This window comes from Narcine bancroftii, chromosome 1, assembly GCF_036971445.1.
Source record: "Narcine bancroftii isolate sNarBan1 chromosome 1, sNarBan1.hap1, whole genome shotgun sequence".
Classification (NCBI taxonomy): domain Eukaryota; kingdom Metazoa; phylum Chordata; class Chondrichthyes; order Torpediniformes; family Narcinidae; genus Narcine; species Narcine bancroftii.
In genome coordinates, this window is record NC_091469.1 from 272,386,404 (window position 1) to 272,404,154 (window position 17,751).

Consider the following 17,751-nt stretch of genomic DNA (forward strand, 5'->3'; position numbering starts at 1 on the left):
CAACTCTAAGACTGTACGGCAATTCAACTATAATGATTTACATTCCACAAATGCTATTTCCATCACCTCACCAGCTTTTTCTTTACAGCTGTCATACTTTTTAAACTATCATACACATTATTACATTCAAGTTCATTTGATCTCACATATTTATCCTTTTCTTTTAAAAGGAGCTAATTAGCATAGCCAATCTTATCAGTCAGTTTCATTGTTTTGTGAGTAAAAAAGAGTAATCTTGTCTTATTTGAGTTTTTGGATTGACTTTCAGAATTTGTTGTTTTCCTGTGGTGAATCTTAGCATAACCAACAAAAATTTTTATCATTTTTCATTGTAATTATTCAATTTCCTAATACTGTTTAATCTTTTCACTGAACAAGTGGCATTTTTTGCTTCCTTTTTTTTCCTCTTTTACTTGTTTAAACTGATAAAAATAAATTGGTATGTCTAATTTGGAAGATTCAAGTGTTTAAGGCACATATGGTTTCTTTATAACATATTTTAATAGTTACCCTTACTTTTTAAAGTATCAGTGAAATTCCCAACCCAGTGTTGTGGAAATAAATCAATGTCTTCTTTCATTTTAGCAAAACTAGGTGTTATTAACACATAGCTCCCAGCTATCAATGGAAACCTATGATATCATAAATACCTGCCTGCTGCAGCTTTATATTTAGTATTATCGTGTTTCACGAAGAAATAGGACTTGAAAATTTCCACAAGTCTTTCAACTGCACTGTACACAACAGCAAATGGTCTGCCATTGTACCAATGTATGCCTGGAGAAGCCTTGTATCAAATTGTTCCACATAATTGGAGAAGACTTCAATTTGTGTGAGGAATTCATTGCTATCAGTTGACTTACTTGTATGTCCATAAAAAAATAGATTCAAGGGGTAGGGGCTATGTCAGGATTGATTTTTTTCAGTTTGCCAACAATCACAATCTAGGCTTATCAATCAAAAAGAACCCTATATACTAGAAACTGTTGGCTCCCATGGAATTGTTATCCTTGCAAACTGATTTCGGAAAGGAAGGGAAATTAAGGTCCAATGTTTAATTGTTGTTTTGCTATTGAACTTGTTAGTTTAGAAGAACTGCATAAATACTTTAAAAACAAGTAATCAGACTGTATGTGAACAAGATTTCCCAAATGATTTCAGTAAACTTGGAGAGGGAGTGTCTATTTATGTGATTTTTAAACCTGGATTACATAGTTTTCATGCTAACTAGTTTTTTTTTCTTCAATCAAGTGACTGGTATCCTTGGAAAAATATTAACTATGTCAACACCACAATCAACAAGCCTGAACTTACAACAGGTGAGACCAGAAATATTGCATCGTATTTCCTTAACAGATATTTTTCAATCATCTTTTTTATTAATTTATTCATGGTTCAGCTAGTATTTAACAATAAACCCCAATTTCCTTTGAATTGAATAGTTTGTTCAGCTATATCAGACAGCAATAATATGGAACAAAAAACAGAAGGCTGGGTCAATTGTTGTTTTGGGTCAAAACCTGCATCAGGAATGAAGGGGACAAGGAAATTTTGCCTGTATGTCAGTATATAACAGAACAAGGGATGGGGAGTGGGTGGGTAGAGGCTGTAGGTAAGTTATAGGTGGAAGCAGATACTGAGGGGAAGATGGACAGATGAGCATAGGTGACATACTTAGTGTAGTGTAGTGGTTAGTACAATGCAATTACCTGGGTTCAAATCTTACATTGTCTTTAAGGAGTTTATATGTTCTGTCCATGTCTGTGGGTTTCCTCCCGGTGCTCGGGTTTCCTCCCACATACCAAAGACATATGGTGTTAGTAGGTTAATCGGCCATATGGGTGAACTGGAGCAAAATGGGCTCATTATAATGCTGTATATCTACATTAAAATTAAATTAAAACTAGGCGGAAGGATGAGTATATGTGGGAGATGACAGACAGGGGATGTGGGTTAGTTGAAGTTGGAAAATTCAGTGTTCATACCATTGAGTTGTAAGGTACCCAAGTGGAATATAAGATGTTGTTCATCCAATTTACATTTGGCTTCATCATAGTTATGGAAAAGCTCAAAATCAGACAGGTGGGGAAGTAGAATTAAAATGAAGTGTAAGAATAAGTTCAAGATGCCTGTTTTTGACAGAGTTCAGGTCCACAAAACAGATAACACATCCACCCCAATGCAGAGTAATCACATCATGAGCACCAAATGAATTAGTCCAGGTTGGAAGAGGTGCAGGTGAACCTCCATCTTGTCTGGTTAGGTCATTGGATAATAGTGAGATTATACAGGTCAGGATTCCCAAACAACCCAATCTGTTTCATTGGGGAGAATTCATTCCATGAAGGGTATCAGCCAGATATATTGTGATGACAAACTTATGGTTTCATGGACTATATTACTGATTTTAAATGTATTTCATTGCTTGAAATTAAATTTCCGATTACTATGTTAAGATTTGTACTTGAGTCTCCAAGCCTCAAGACACTACTTCATGATTTGCTCATGGTGCCACTACATGTAATTTGGATACATACTTGGGTGACCTTGACCTGTATCATTCATATTCCTGTTTAATATGACTCAAGGCAGTTTCAAGCTCTCTCTCTGCATTGTCTTGACAATAGAATGCACGTGTTTGCATTTAAGCAGGGAAATGCCAGCATTTTGTGAAAAGCTGCATTACCATGAGGGGTGATCTTTTAGCCATGGATCTAATCTCCACTCTGCAACCACTGTTCATCAAGGCAAATGCATGATATCAGTGTGATCTTTAAAGGCAAATCTGTTCCAAAGTTTCTTTTCTTATACCAGTTGTGCTTGTGATCTCAAGTGAGGGTGATTATAAGTAGTAGTTTCTGTTTGATGGAAATTGCAAAACTGAAACGTAATACAATATAATTTAGAAAATGTGGCAATAACATTTTACAGTTCTCTAATTTGGCCACTTTTAGTATGAATTCAAGTTTCACCATCACAAAATTAACCAAAAGTTTGAAAACAAAAGTTGCAGAAATGGGACCCATATAACACATCATTATGGCAATTTTCTGATTACATTATTGATTGAAATTCAGGCACATAACATACCCATCTTAAAGGCCACAAAATCATGTACGGTGTGCATCCAAGTCAAGTCTATTCTCATCTGGTTGCACAAGTATCACCCGACGAAACAGCGTCCTCAGTGCAAAACATGCAAACACATAACACACATACAGACAAACAATACATATGCAGGACAAGAATTTTATCTATACAAACAAATAAATAAATAAAATTTGTTTTATGCATATGAGAGTCTCAGATGGTTAGTGTGAGCAGTTCCTTTGGACATTCAGCATTCTCACTGCCTGTGGAAAGAAGCATTTCCTCAGCCTGGTGGTGCTGGGTCTGATACTCCTGTATCTCTTCCCTGATGGAAGCAACTGAAAGATGCCAAGTGTAGGGTGGAAGGGGTCCCCAATGATTTTACATGCCCTATTCAGACAACGATCCCAGTAGATCACGACAATGGGGAGTGGGTGAGAAAGACTCCAGTGATCCTCTCTGCCACTCTTATGGTCCTATCGATTGACCTCCGATCCATTTCTCTGCAGCAACTGTACCATCCTGTGATGTAGCCAGCTTGAGAGAGCTCCTATAGAAGGTTGACATAATGGTGGCCAGTAGTCTTGCCTGCTTCAGTCATCTCTGGAAGTGCAATTTCCAGATTTTCAGTATTGGCTTTAAATATTTGAGGGTCCCTAGTGCAATCAAAAACTTTAAAAGTTCTCATGCTTGCTTGTGCAAATAACCAAGGGGAAAAAAACTAAAAGACAAATTGTTTACAATAAAACAATACACAGTTTGATTTTTTGTCAGATTACTTGAATGCTTCATCAGCCCATTTAGGTGTCTATTTGTTATGTAGTTTTCCAGAAAAGTGGTACATTCACTTGTCCTTGCTATGTTCACTGCAAAAATTTGTACTGAAGCCAGGAATTACTGTGCTAAAAACCATTGAACCAAGCAGACTAGAGCAGTCATTTACTTGCACTTACACTGGCAGCGATGCACCATCAATAACTCTAAAAGACTCACAGGCTTTTATTCACAATAGGATGGAGGCACATGGATGCTGGTCAACTGTCCTGAACTGGGAAGGGAGCTGTGGAACAGTCACTTTTATTCAAGAGTCTGTGGGTGGAGCCACAGGTACAATCAGCCAATGGGTGTGCCCTCACAGATAAATATACAGGCACTGCTTTACCACAAGCAGCAGAGCCTTAATTTCCTTTCTTCTACATTTTTTCTTTTTTTTTGCTCCAATCTCAAGAGATTCTAATGTGCACAGTTTCATAACTCCAAAGGAAATGGGTAAATGACAATTTTTCTCAAACAAAATATTTCAGTAACAATTGGGTCTAAAGCAGTAGTTCTGAACCTTCCCTTCCCACTCACATGCCACCTTAAGCAATCCCTTACTAATCACAGAGCACCAATGGCATAGGGTATACTTAAAGTGGTATGTGAGCAGAAAGAAAAAGGTTGAGAAGCACTGAGTTAGATTATAGCGATCATCTACTTCAGTACAACTTTACTGCTCTAACTCCTAACTATCAATCCCTTTAATATTCAAAGCCCTCTTGGACAAAAAATTCCAAAAGTTCACTACCCTCTCAGTGGGAATTTAACAATCAATTTTTTTTTATGTTTATTATAAAAACTCTGCCTATTCCACTGTCCCTTTTCTTACCACTTTCTTGGTCTTCCTTAGCCAAATTCTGAAATGTCCTTTTTCCTTTGCCAATATTATAAGCCTCTTCCTTTGATCTAAAACTGTCTTTAACTTGTAAGCCACAGATTGGCTATTTTCTTCTGGTTGAGTTGCCTTTGAGAGATGCATATTAGTGATAAAATATAGATCAGTTTCATTTGCTCATCACCCTCATGTCCCTTCTGAATCTCACCCCCCTCACCTTATAGTTGTGCCCTCTCATTTTTGATTCTCCAGTTCTTGGAAACAGACTGTCATTATTTACCTCAGTGGTTTGCAAACTTTCCCCCCTAACCTCACATTCCACTTTAAGCATTCCCTATGCCATAAGTGATTAGTAAGGGATTGCTTTAGGTGGTATGGAGTGGTGAAAAAAGGTTGAGAACCACTCTAGACCCAATTAATACTGAAATATTTGACTTGAGAAAAATTGACATTGGCCCATTTCCTTTGAAGTTATTAAATCATGCACATAATGATTCAATTAATTACTATTAAAACAGTGTTTTTCAAACTTTCTTTCTATACCACCTTAAGCAATTCCTTACTAATCACAGAACACTTATGGCATAGGATTACTTAAGATGGAATGTGAGTTTAAGGAAGCAGTTTGAAATCCACTGACCTTATGGTCCTCATGATTTTATTGACCTCAGTAGGATTCCTTCTCAAGAGTGCACTAAGGAAAACAGACCTCATTTTTTCAGTCTCTCCTGATAACTCATCTTCTTTAATTCTGGCATTTACTTCATAAATCTCTTCTGTATCCTTACCAACTTTATAATATCCTTCCTACAGCTAGGTTACCTATATGGCACAAAATATTCCAAGTGTGGCCTCACCAACATTTTATATAACTTCAAGATGTTGTCCCTACACTTACATTCAATGCCCCACATCATGACTGCAGAGTCCCAAATGCTATCTCACTCCTCTATCTACCTATGTGGCCTCTTTAAAAAGCTATGTATCTTCATCCCCATGTCTGTCTGCTCCATAATATTCTTTCAAGCACTGCCATAAACAGAATAAGTCCTGTCCTAGATCAATTTACCCAAATGTAGCACCTTGCACCTCTTCAAGCTGAAATGCATCTATATTTCCTAAGCCCAGTTCACCATCTGATCTAGATACCATTGTAAGCCCAGATAATCTACTTCACCATTCACCAGGGCATATATTTTAATTTAATCAGCAAAATTACTTGCATTGCCACAAAATCCTTGTCCAAATCATTTATGTATTTTACAAAAAAGCAATAGCCCCAGTAGTGAACCCTGAGGCACTCCCCTGGTCATGATCCTTCAGTCTAAAATGTGTTGCCCTCTACAACTGATCTCCTATCACTAAGTCAATTTTAATATCCAGAGTGCCCAAACTTCCATATCTACCTACTATCTGGGATATTATCAAAAACTTTATTAAAATGCATCTAAATAACATCAACTGCCTTGCCTTTGTCCATCTTTTTTGTCGCCGCTTCCAAAATTTTGAACATTTGTGAAATACAATTTCCAACATACTTTCTCCTTATTCAATTTGATGCCTCATTGAAAGTCTTTGACAAATTCAGATAAATTACAATTTCTGAATTACTATCCTCTGTCTGTATTTCCTTCAAAGAATGCAGAAAGGTTCATCATGTTTCAAAATTTTTGTTTCAAAATTCATGGGGATTTTTTATTTGACATCTTTTGTATTTTTTTTAGAATTAATTCCTTCATTGTTCTTGTTATTGATGCTGAGATGTTGGATCAATAGTTTCCTGTGTATTTTATTATCTCCCTTTTTAAATATCATGATGCCCACATCCCTCTCTTTCTAATAAATTATTAAACATATTTAATAATGGCACTGCTTCCTCTTCCCTACATTATTTTTTCAAAATGCATGCAAATAATTAATTTGAATATTTATCCTCTAAATTTGATGAGTTAGAAAAATGTTTCTCTTTTGAGACTATTTTATTTTCTGGCTATGCACTCCAGTTCTGTGATTCCATACTTAGAAAGGGTGATGAATATCAAACAAGCAGCATAAAAATTTGTAACATTGGTGAAAAAGCTGGTTAAGGGATCATTTCCCCCCCCCCCCCAGATCACATTCAAATCCCCACATATATAGATCTCACAATTGCAATGTAATTTCCATGCTGACCACTGGGAAATAAAACAAATCTTGACACCAAACCTCCATGACAGCCACAATGCCACAGAAATAAAGGCAGAAAAAGGCTTGGGTGAGGAAGTGGGACATGATGCTTTCCATCTTATCTTGGCCCTCCACTGCTGCAACCTCAGGCCAACTTGAGCTGTGGGCTGATGAGGACATTTGATTGATGCATATAAAAGGTGGCTGTAACAAGTGAAGGGAATTGCAGGAAATAATGACAAATGAAAGAGACCAACATTGAACTGATTATGCAGTCCCTTGAAGTACTGCGCTTTCAGAATTTTGCATGATATGCTCCATTTTATATGAGCGAATGGAAGTGTCAGAGACTTTCCAATAAAAGCTCCAATTTTTGCCAACAGCATAAGAAACAAGTGCTGCCCAATCTAATAAAGTCATTAAGTGTGCAAATGATATGAGACAATCATCTACCAATCTCTGGTGAATCATATCCAGAATTGCTCGTTCCAATTTCCTAATGGGTATGAAATGACCTGGAAATGGTCTTTACCAAGATTTAATGTGTGCAAAACAACAAATGGATTCTACTTGATATTTGTGTTGACAGATGCAGTGTTTTGGAACTCTTCAGTATTATAATAATTGATACCTGTGTTATGCAATAGAAAATCAAACCTTTTAAAAGATCATTTCAATTTGTTTGCAATAATCTCAATTTTTCAATAGTGGCAAATGGAAACTGAAACATTGATTTCTATTTTGGAATTTGACTTCAACTTAGAAACATTGAAAATAGACTTGTGAAGTGATTAGTTTTTGAATCAAGCAGCAGATTTTATTGCCATGCTTAGCAGATTTTGTTGATAGGCCAGACACTCATCACTGTGTAACTGTGTAACGTGTCAACACACAACGCATTTAAATATATAGTAAAACCTCCAGTATCCAGCACATATGGGAATTGGTAGAATGCGGTAAGTGAATTTGCCGGTTACTTGAGATTGCATGTTGTGTGATTGGTACCGATTTTAAACTTTTTTTTACCTATTTATTTTCCGCAATTTTTTTGCCGGCTGCTTTCGGCTGCTAGTTACTTGAATTCCTAAAATTGAAATGAACTTTCATTGTCTTTAATTTTTTGAACTGATACATTTTGGAAATGGCTTCTACAGGAACAAAGTCCAGCACTAAAAGGGGCCCAGCCTTTCTCTCAGCAATGTACATCTCCAATTTCCTTTCAACCTATTAAGCCTAACACCCCCAATTTAATGTTGGGTTCTACAGTGGACTCAAATTTGAATAATTGTAACTTGGAATACATTATGGTACCAACAGAATATATAACTCGGGTAAGTAGAAGAGAAATAGTCTGTTATATATCTGGTAAAATCTGAAATTGTAAGTAAAATTAAATTATAGTGCAAATCCTATGGATATCTCTATAATTAAGCTCCATTTTCCTTCCCAAGCTCCAAATACCACATCCTCTTGCCTATATCTTAACTCTATTTAAACTAGGATGTATAACACCATCTCCAACTCAGTCCTTCACAATTTTTTTAATTAAATATAGACATGCTGCACAGTAACAGGCCAATGAGCTCATGCTTTTCCCCACCCACACCAAAACACTAACCAACCAATCAACAATCCCCATACATTTTTCAAGGATGGGAAGAAGCCCATGCATTCATGGGGAGAAGGTCTTTTAAATACAGTATATTAAAAAATTACTTTTGAACTGATAAACCAATAATTACAAATTGAAATAACATTATTTTATTTATCATTTATAATATTGTGAATTCTTATTTCTCAACATTGCTTCTTGTGAGCATTCTGATGATGAACAACAACTTTGGATTGTTATGCTTTCTAAATTCGTAGTGAGGTACAGTCCTGTGAAAAGTGATGCTTTCCATGTAGCCTACATCTCTGAACCTTTTGAAACCTTTAGCAGGGTCCGAGACCGAATAATGGAGCATGGCCTCTATCATCTTTACCCAACATAAGTTATTAACAGTAGGTATCTGGCAAATCTTTACATTTGCCTTACGCAAAGCTAATTATACTGTCTAAACTTCTGAATGAAGTCAGCTAATTCAACACAAATGATCAAATCTGAGATGTAATGTATGGATTTAGGAGTGTTACAAAAGTATTATGATCTTTTCTACATTGCACTTCTGAATTGATAAAATAAAATATTACCCACTGAATTACTTAAGATAGGAACATTATTCATGACTTTTTTAGCTATAAACACAAACAAACCCTGTATTTTTTTTGGAACTTTTATTTACAAATTTTCATCTTAAGCTTGTTCTCAACTGTTGAGTTCATTGCATTTAGTTCACCATCCCTAAAAGAAAATATACAGTGCCCTCCATAATGTTTGGGACAAAGACATTGTTTTCTTTATATGCCCCTGTGCTCCACAGTTTTCAATTTGTAACCAAACAAGTCACATGTGATTAAAGTGCACATTCCAGATTTTATTCAAGGTTATTTGTACATGTTTTGGTTTTACCATGAATAAATTACAGCACTTTATATATATATATATATAGTTCCCTCATTTCAGGGCACCATAATGTTTGGGACATTTGGTTTCACAAGTGTTTGTTATTACTCAGTTATGTCTAATTGCTTCATTGCTGCAGGTATGAGAGAGCTAGGCTTGCTTCTAAGCTTTTGATCACCTTTGGAGTCTTGTAGTTGCCTTTTTTCTCTATGAGGGCCAGAGTTGTGCACACAAAACGAAGAAGCCATTATGAGGCTGAAAAATAAGACTACAACAATGAGACATTGTCCATTCTTTCGGATTACCAAAATCAACTGTTTAGAACTCAGATGGCGCTAAGGGGAGGCATTCGTAGGCATGGCTACTCTTATGAGGTGCTGTGCCCACATTCGCTCGTCTGGCATGCCACCCCCCTCCCCCTTGCAAGGTGCTGTGCCCCATACGCTCCGGCCATCGCTCACTGTCAGACCTGCTCCTGCCTGTGTCATTAGCGTGTAGGCCACTACCAGTACCCTGCTCCTGCTGAGCTAATTTATGACTGTTGGACTGTGCCCTAACCAGTTACCCTAATGCCCTCCGCTAACACCGAATCTGTCACCAACCCTGATTTAGAACATCATTAAGAAGAAAGAGCGTACTCAGTCATTGCCAAGGGACTGGAGGGCCAAGGAAGATCTCCACTGCTGATGACAGAAGAATTCTCATCATAATGAAGAAAAATCTCCAAATGTCTGTCTGATAGATCAGAAACACACTTCTGGTAGCAGGTATGGATGTGTCAATGACTATTGACTATAGCAGACTTAATGAATAGAAATACAGAGGCTACGCTGCAAGATGCAAACCACGAGTTGGCCACAGAAACAGAATGGCTAGATTACCGTTGGCCAAGAAGTATTTAAAAGAGCCTGCGGAATTCTGAAGCAAGATCTCGTGGACAGATGAAACCAAGATTAATCTTCAGATTCAGATTTCAGATTTATTGTCAGAGTACATACATGACATCACATACAACCTTGACATTGTTTCTCCTGTGGGTGAGGCAGAATTGCTACTTATTGGTAGTACAAAAAAAATTGCATTACAGAGAGAATTATTTTTTAAATCAATAAAGTGCACAAGAGTCCTCAAATGAGTTCCTGATTGAGTTTGTCATTGAGGAGTCTGATGGTGGAGAGGTAGCAGCTGTTCCTGAACCTGGTGGTGCGAGACTTATGGCACCTGTACCTCTTACCTGATGGCAGCACCAAGAACAGAGCATGTGCTGGGTGGTGTGGATCCTTAATGATTGCTGCTGCTTTCCGACAGCAGCTTTCCCTGTAGATGTTCTCAACAGTGGGAAGAGTTTTGCCTGTGATGTCCTGGGCTGTGTCCACTACCTTTTACGCTCAGAGGTCTGCATTAGAGTGATGCGAAGAGCAAAGTGTGGAGGTGTAAAGGAACTGCCCAAGATCCAAAGCATTACACCTCATCTGTAAAACATGCTGGTCGGGGTGTTATGGCCTGGGCATGTATGGCTGCCACAGGTACTGGCACATTTATCTTCATTTATGCTGATAACTGCTGATAGCAAGAGAAAAATGAATTCTGAGCTGTATAAAAATATCTCCGATTACGATAATAATCCATGAATGGACCCCACATCTTATGAAATTCAGACTTTGCACCTTTAATATAATATCTAATTTTTTTTCCAAAAACCATTGAATATGAGTAGGTGAAACAGTATCTTTCAACTTCATCAAAATTGTTTGCCTGGCTGTCAATGAAGCAAAAGCTTCTGGGTTGAAGACAGAGATGTATCCTCTTCTAGAGAGAAAAAAAAACAAATAAAGCAATCAAAGGGCATGGTTCTAATTTAGTCTTAAGAATCATTATTAAAGTTTGGAAAATCTCTTTCCAAAAATGTTTTAAGTGCGGACACTCCCAAAATGTATTAATCAATGAAACTTCACAAATTTTACACTTATCACATAATGGATCCATATCAGGACAAAAACGAGATAATTTAAGTTTAGACATGTGTATTCTGTGCGCCACCATAAATTGCAACAAACTATCGTGGACAAAATGACGACTCGTTTATCAAATTAAGAGTGGTGTCCCAATCCTCATCTGAGATTGTTCTATTCAAATCACGCTCCCGATCATTCTTAATCCTGGTCATTGAGGCCATTCTAAAATATTTGATAGTAATCCTCTGTGGGAAAACTGCAAATCAAAAAATACATCAAGAAATTTCACCAGAAATTTAAGGAAAATTAGAAAGTTTGGACTGAACAAATTGCCTAATTTGTAAATATCTTAAAAAGTGCCTATTAGAAAGATTAAATTTTGTTGATAGCTGTTCAAAAGAAGCAAAATTACCTCAAATAAAAAGATTTTTAAAACTTCTAATGCCTAATCTATACAATTCCTTAAAACCTGTATGTAACAAAGAGGATTGAAAAAGATGATGCATTACCATAGGAGTGGCAAGATAAAAACTATGATAACCAAAACATTTCCTAAATTGTGCCCTATCCTTAATCTATGCCTCGTTATTGGGTTTTAGTCAATTTAGAAAAACTAAAAGGTAAAAATGAACCTAAAAGAGCCAACATAGATGTCTTTTTAGAAAAATACAATTCCATTTCTACCCAAGGGTGGCCGCTCAATAATAGAATCTACAGTTTGGAAGTAATAATCCCACATTCCTTTTAGTCTTTGGGAGATGAGCCCATATATACGATAAGATAATTGAATCCAATGAATCAAAAAAGGATTTAGGAAATAAAATTGGTACAGATTGAAAAAGATACAAAAATGTAGGTAAAATATTCATCTTAACTGAATTGATGCATTCAACATTATAATAGATAAAGGTGACCATCCTAATAATAATACTTTAATATGATTAAAGCATTATTTAATATGATTTTCTTTCAATAAATTTTTGCAATTCCTAGTAATTATAATCCCCAAATATCTAAATTGATCTTTCACTATCTAGAAAAGACCCCTTTAGGGTAACAGTTCACTCTTATGCAAATTTAATTTATGGCCCAAAAACTGACTAAATTGAACAAATAAAGTTAATTATCATAATCTGAGGATTTAAGTGGTGTGGATGCTCTGGGGATTCACTGTCTGGTGTCTGGGGGCCATTATTTGATTCATATTTACAATATATACAGATAACCTTGTTTAGAGGGATGGGTAGATTAGTAGGGAATTTTATTTTCCTTTTCATTATTAAGACTAATAAGTATAGAGGGATTTAGCTACAGATTATGGATCACGTCACAGAACAACATGATCAAATCAGAGAAGTACAAGATATCTTATGTAAGGGAATTTAACATATATTATTTGTATAATTTTTGTATTCAATATTTTGGACATTGTATGAGTTATAATTTAATTGTTTAATTATTAAAATTATAGAATTTGATGTCCTGAATGAAGTAAGTTATATAATAATTATGGTTATGCTTCTCATTTTCATTTGATATGTAACATGTATATGATATGATTCTATTTATGTTAAGGGTTTTTGTCAAACTCATAAAAATATTTTAAAAAGAAAGAAATATCTTATCTGCTCAAGTTCAAGCAAATGTCTCCAATCCTACAGCAAGACGATCCCAAGCATACTGCTAAAGCAGCAAAGGAGTTTGACAAAGCTAAGAACGACAAAAGTCTTGAAAGGCCAATTCCGTCACCTGATCTAAATTCAACTGAGCATATCTTTTAAATTTGCTGAAGAAAAAACTTAAGGGGGAAAGCCCCCCAAAACAAGCAGGAGCTGAAGATGGCTGCAGTAGAAACCTGGCAAAGCATTACCGGAGAAGACATTCAGCACCTGGTGATGTCTATGAATCACAGACTTCAACCAGTCATTGCATACAAGGGATATACAACAAAGTTCTAAACATGACTACTTTAATATACTTAACACTGTATGACCCAAATATTATGGTGCTCTGAAATGAGGGGATTATGTATAAAAAATGCTGTAATTTCCATAAAACCATAATAACCTTGAATAAAATCTGGAATGTGCATGTGAATTGTTTGATTGCAAATTTTAAACTAGAGCATACAGGCAAATAAAGGAAAAAAAGCGTCTTTGGAAGGCATTATACAAATATATATATGAAATACGTGGAATAATAAAAGCAATGTCAGAACTGCATTTACTATCATTTAATTTTATTTTGGACAGTTACAGCAAGCCCCTAGTGGTCTAATCTCAGAAAATAGCAATCATAGCTCAGAGCCAAGTATCCATATCCCTTCCACTTTTTCTCTAGCAAGGTAAGTACATGAACTGCGTTATTCTGCATAACTAATGTGAAGATTACACTGCAAAATTTAAAGCCAACATAGAGATATATGCCTTCATATAAGAATTTTTTTTTAATGCATTGTGTAATTGTGACCAGTGTAAGCAGAGCTAACTGACTTTAAAAGAAAGTTTTATTTCGGGGGAGAAACACTCAACTTATTAGAATGTTTAACTGATACCTCTTAGAACTTTGCTCATAACATTTTACTGATAACATGGCATTTTTAAAAACAATGTATGGTTGATAGATCTGATGGGAGAAAGTAGTTGACCTGCTGCAGTTCCCCCAAATATTCCTAAATCGGGAATAAAAATCAGTTATACTTTCTTCAATTCATTTAAGAACAAAAGAAATAGGAAAAAGACTAAATATCCCCTTAAACTTACTCTGCCATTCAATAAAAAAAAATTGGCTGAACTAATTTTTGCCCCAATTCCACCAGCCTTATTTCGCTTCATAGCCCTCGATTCCTTGGTCGTTTAAATGTCTGTGAATATCTCCTTGAATGGTTCTGATCCCACATATGTCAGGGGCAGGGTTCATGCCCTATATGTAAAGAAATTCCTTCTCTTCCCTTACCTAGCTCAGATAGATAATGTAGCCAATGTTTCCATGCTGCATGACTCTATGACTTTAACCTTTTGATCTAAAACTCTGACCCCTAGTTCTAGAAAATCCCACTTCATCCACCCTGTCAACCGCCCTCAAAATCTTATATTTCATTAAGATCACCACTCATTCTTCTGAAAGCTAATGCATAAAAAAAAGCCCAACCATCTTAATATTTCTTTGTACAACAACCCCTTCATCCCAGGAATTAATTTAATGAACCTTCCTTGCACTGCCTCCAGTGTATCTTTTTCCTTAAATTAGATGTAGATTAAAACTGTATTCCAGGCATTCTTAAATATTTTAAATTTAGACACCGAATCAACCTACAATCCCAATATGCTTTGAGTGGTGGGAGGAAATGGGAATGCCTTGAGGAAACTCATGCAGACACAAGAATTACCTGATGTACCTACATGCAAAGATTTGTTGTTTAATTCACTGGGACCTCAGATCCTTTGCATCCCAGCATTTTTAGTCTCAGGATGAGTTGGAAATCTTCATTCATCTTATGCTTTCTATCCAAGTCCATGGGTAAAGTTAACATTTCAATAAGATCGTGACGTTGCTGGTGTCTGTCATAAAGCATCTGCCTAGAAACTTATTTATGTTGTACAGTACTTAGATTTTTATGAAACAGAAAATGATTGCAAAATGTAACTAGCTCATTGACAAGTACTGTGAAATTGAATTATTGTCTAATGTGCACATGATGTCCCAATGCACTGACTTCCGTCACAATAGCTATTAAAAATCAGTATTAACAGTCAATGACCTGCTGTTCCAAATTTAGGGCATGCATGTGCATATGCACCAAAATTACATGGACTTCAAGTGAAAAAGCAGGTCTTAGCTTGAAGAAGGGCTGCTGATTGGTAAATTATAGGAGCAGTATTTACTAAAGCTGATCTTGGCAAATCTGCTCTGAAGATGACTGTAGAGTCTTCACCCATAATACAGATTATAGATGACATTTTCCTTATTCTAATATATCCTAATTTCAAAGTATAATCTTCCAAAGCGTGAGCTGTGATATTCCAAATTTAGATCTCTTTAATCTAACAAATCAAACTCTGTGGCTGTTACTTTATGTTGTTTTAATTTGTTGATAAAACAGATGAACATTCTGCATTGCCTCTCATTAAGACTTTCATAACGATGAATAGCAAACCATTTGCTGTATAATAGAGATATTAAAAGTATATAAAGATACAAATTATATAAAAAGTTTTTAAAGAGATACGAAAATTCAAAGAAAAATTTCTCGTGCTCATGCTTCCTTCACATCTTGTAGAATAATAAGCAAGCCGTTAGTCTGGGCAGATATTATGACATATTGTATCATAGTTACTATGGTAACACTACAAACAATAGTTTTCTTGAAGTAGCAGGCACAAAATTAACTAAGAATTAGAAACACAAGGTTTTAACCTTTACACAATTATCTTGAACTTTTGAATGCAAGGGTTTTGTCTTGGATGTAACAGTCAAAAAAAGCTTGAGGAACACCAAGCCATTGTAATGGTTCCCCAGATTCTACTTTCAACATTAACCACTGCCTTAAGAGTATCCACTATGGTGGTAATTCATGAATTTCATCAAACTCTTAAAAGTTGTGGATGGTTACTGTGCTTAACTATGTTAAAGATTTTCAATTCTTACTTGTACAATTTTTTGTATGTTGTGCATGAAGGAAAATTTTGAATCCCCCTCCTCACCAATGCCTCTGAAGTTCAAGAACTGTTGGACCATCATTTTCATGGATGAAAGGGGAATTAGAAAAAAGCATTTATTGGCTAATTGACAAATTTTTCTTCATGTAGGTAATGACAAAATAAATCAATGGGAAGTTGATGAGCATGAAAAAGTGGCAGAGGTGGGGGAAAATAAAGAGATGGGGAATGAGACAGATTTACTCATGTTTGGAGCCAGCAGGATCCCTTGGGATGAATGACCTCTTCCTGTGTCATAATGATAGCAGTAATAATGTCAAAAGCTGGCTTTATTGTGTGCATTGATAGTGTTACAAAATTAATTAATGTGAGATATAGTATGGTTAATTATAATTTTATCCATCAATTATATTTGACTCTTGAGAAATTGAAGAAATATGGGTTTAATTTCACAGATTTGTGTTTTAGGTGTGGAAAAGAGACAGGTACTTTTATGCATTCTCTATGAATGAGTAAGAAAGTTAAATTCTTTTGGGGAAAAAGTTATAAAATTTTTGAGAGATTTATTTAAAATTGATTTGCAAATGGATCCAATGATATGTTTATTGGGTTCTATGAATGCAGTTATTCCAGGATTGGCTAATAAGTCATAATTGGCATTTTTGCGATTAGAATTAGCAAGAAAATGTATAGCAATAACTTGGAAAGATGATGTAGAATTGAATATACAAAGATGGCATAATGAATTGCAATCGTGTTTATATTTGGAAAAAAAACATAATTTGCGAAATAATTTTTTTTTGTTAAAATGTGGAGTTTATATTTGGAATGTATGGCTATAGATTTTATGTAAATGATATGTAAAGAGTTGGCTCGTTGATTTATTAATTTTAAATGTTAAAACTTTTTTTGTGTAAGGCTCCGAGGGGTGGGGGAGGAGAGCTGAGATACCGTAGGTTAGTAGAGGGAGGGAGTGGTGGGGGGTTATTGTATTTGTATTTTTGTGTTTTGTCATTTTTGTAATGTTTTATAACATTCTTAAATAAATTTTTTTAAAAAGAGCTGGCTTTATTGCCAGTATCTGCGAATTGAACATATGCATTAAAAAATGCTTGCGCATAGTTAACAGAGATACATAGCTTTCTTAATTAAATATTCCAATAACAGTTCAACGACAGAAATAATTCATCAGCTTATTTTAAGATATTTGCTTTATTTTCTTCAGATTGCCAATAATATCAACAGACTCAAGATCTAAAAAGCCATGCAATTGCACCAAGTCTCAGTGCCTCAAGCTGTAAGTATGTGGTGAAAATGCAACTCTTTCATTTTTATAAGGCAATACAGAATGGAAGAAAATATTTAGTTGTTTTCACTGAATTATATGGGAACACTTTTATTTGACTCCTTCATCAGCACCTAATATATCTGAATAATATGCTTTTGTTTTTGATCATACTTAAACAAGAGATGCAAAAGGGGGCAAGTCGCTGGGTACCTGTCAATGAAAATTTGTGAGATCATTGAACCATAGAACACTACACCACAGAAAACAGGCCATTCGGCCCTTCTAGTCTGTGGCGAAACATCCCACTTTCCTGTGTCAAATAATCAGTTTGGTACAAATTGCCATGATAATATGTGTGCACCTTTGATTTGTTGCATATTCATTTTTCAATACTTGCATTTCAATGTTTATATTAAATTTATAGGATATTGATG

At 35.5% G+C, this 17,751-nt stretch overlaps 1 protein-coding gene across 1 annotated transcript in view; it reads left to right on the top strand.

Annotated features, from left to right (window-relative positions):
• Positions 1 to 17,751, top strand: part of tesmin (testis expressed metallothionein like protein) — a 77,948-nt gene that overhangs the window by 28,397 nt on the left and 31,800 nt on the right. The window contains exons 5-8 of the mRNA XM_069899094.1: positions 1,252 to 1,319; positions 8,065 to 8,241; positions 13,624 to 13,715; positions 17,255 to 17,326. Coding sequence (XP_069755195.1) covers positions 1,252 to 1,319; positions 8,065 to 8,241; positions 13,624 to 13,715; positions 17,255 to 17,326 — 409 coding nt within the window. The remainder of the gene's footprint in view (positions 1 to 1,251; positions 1,320 to 8,064; positions 8,242 to 13,623; positions 13,716 to 17,254; positions 17,327 to 17,751) is intronic.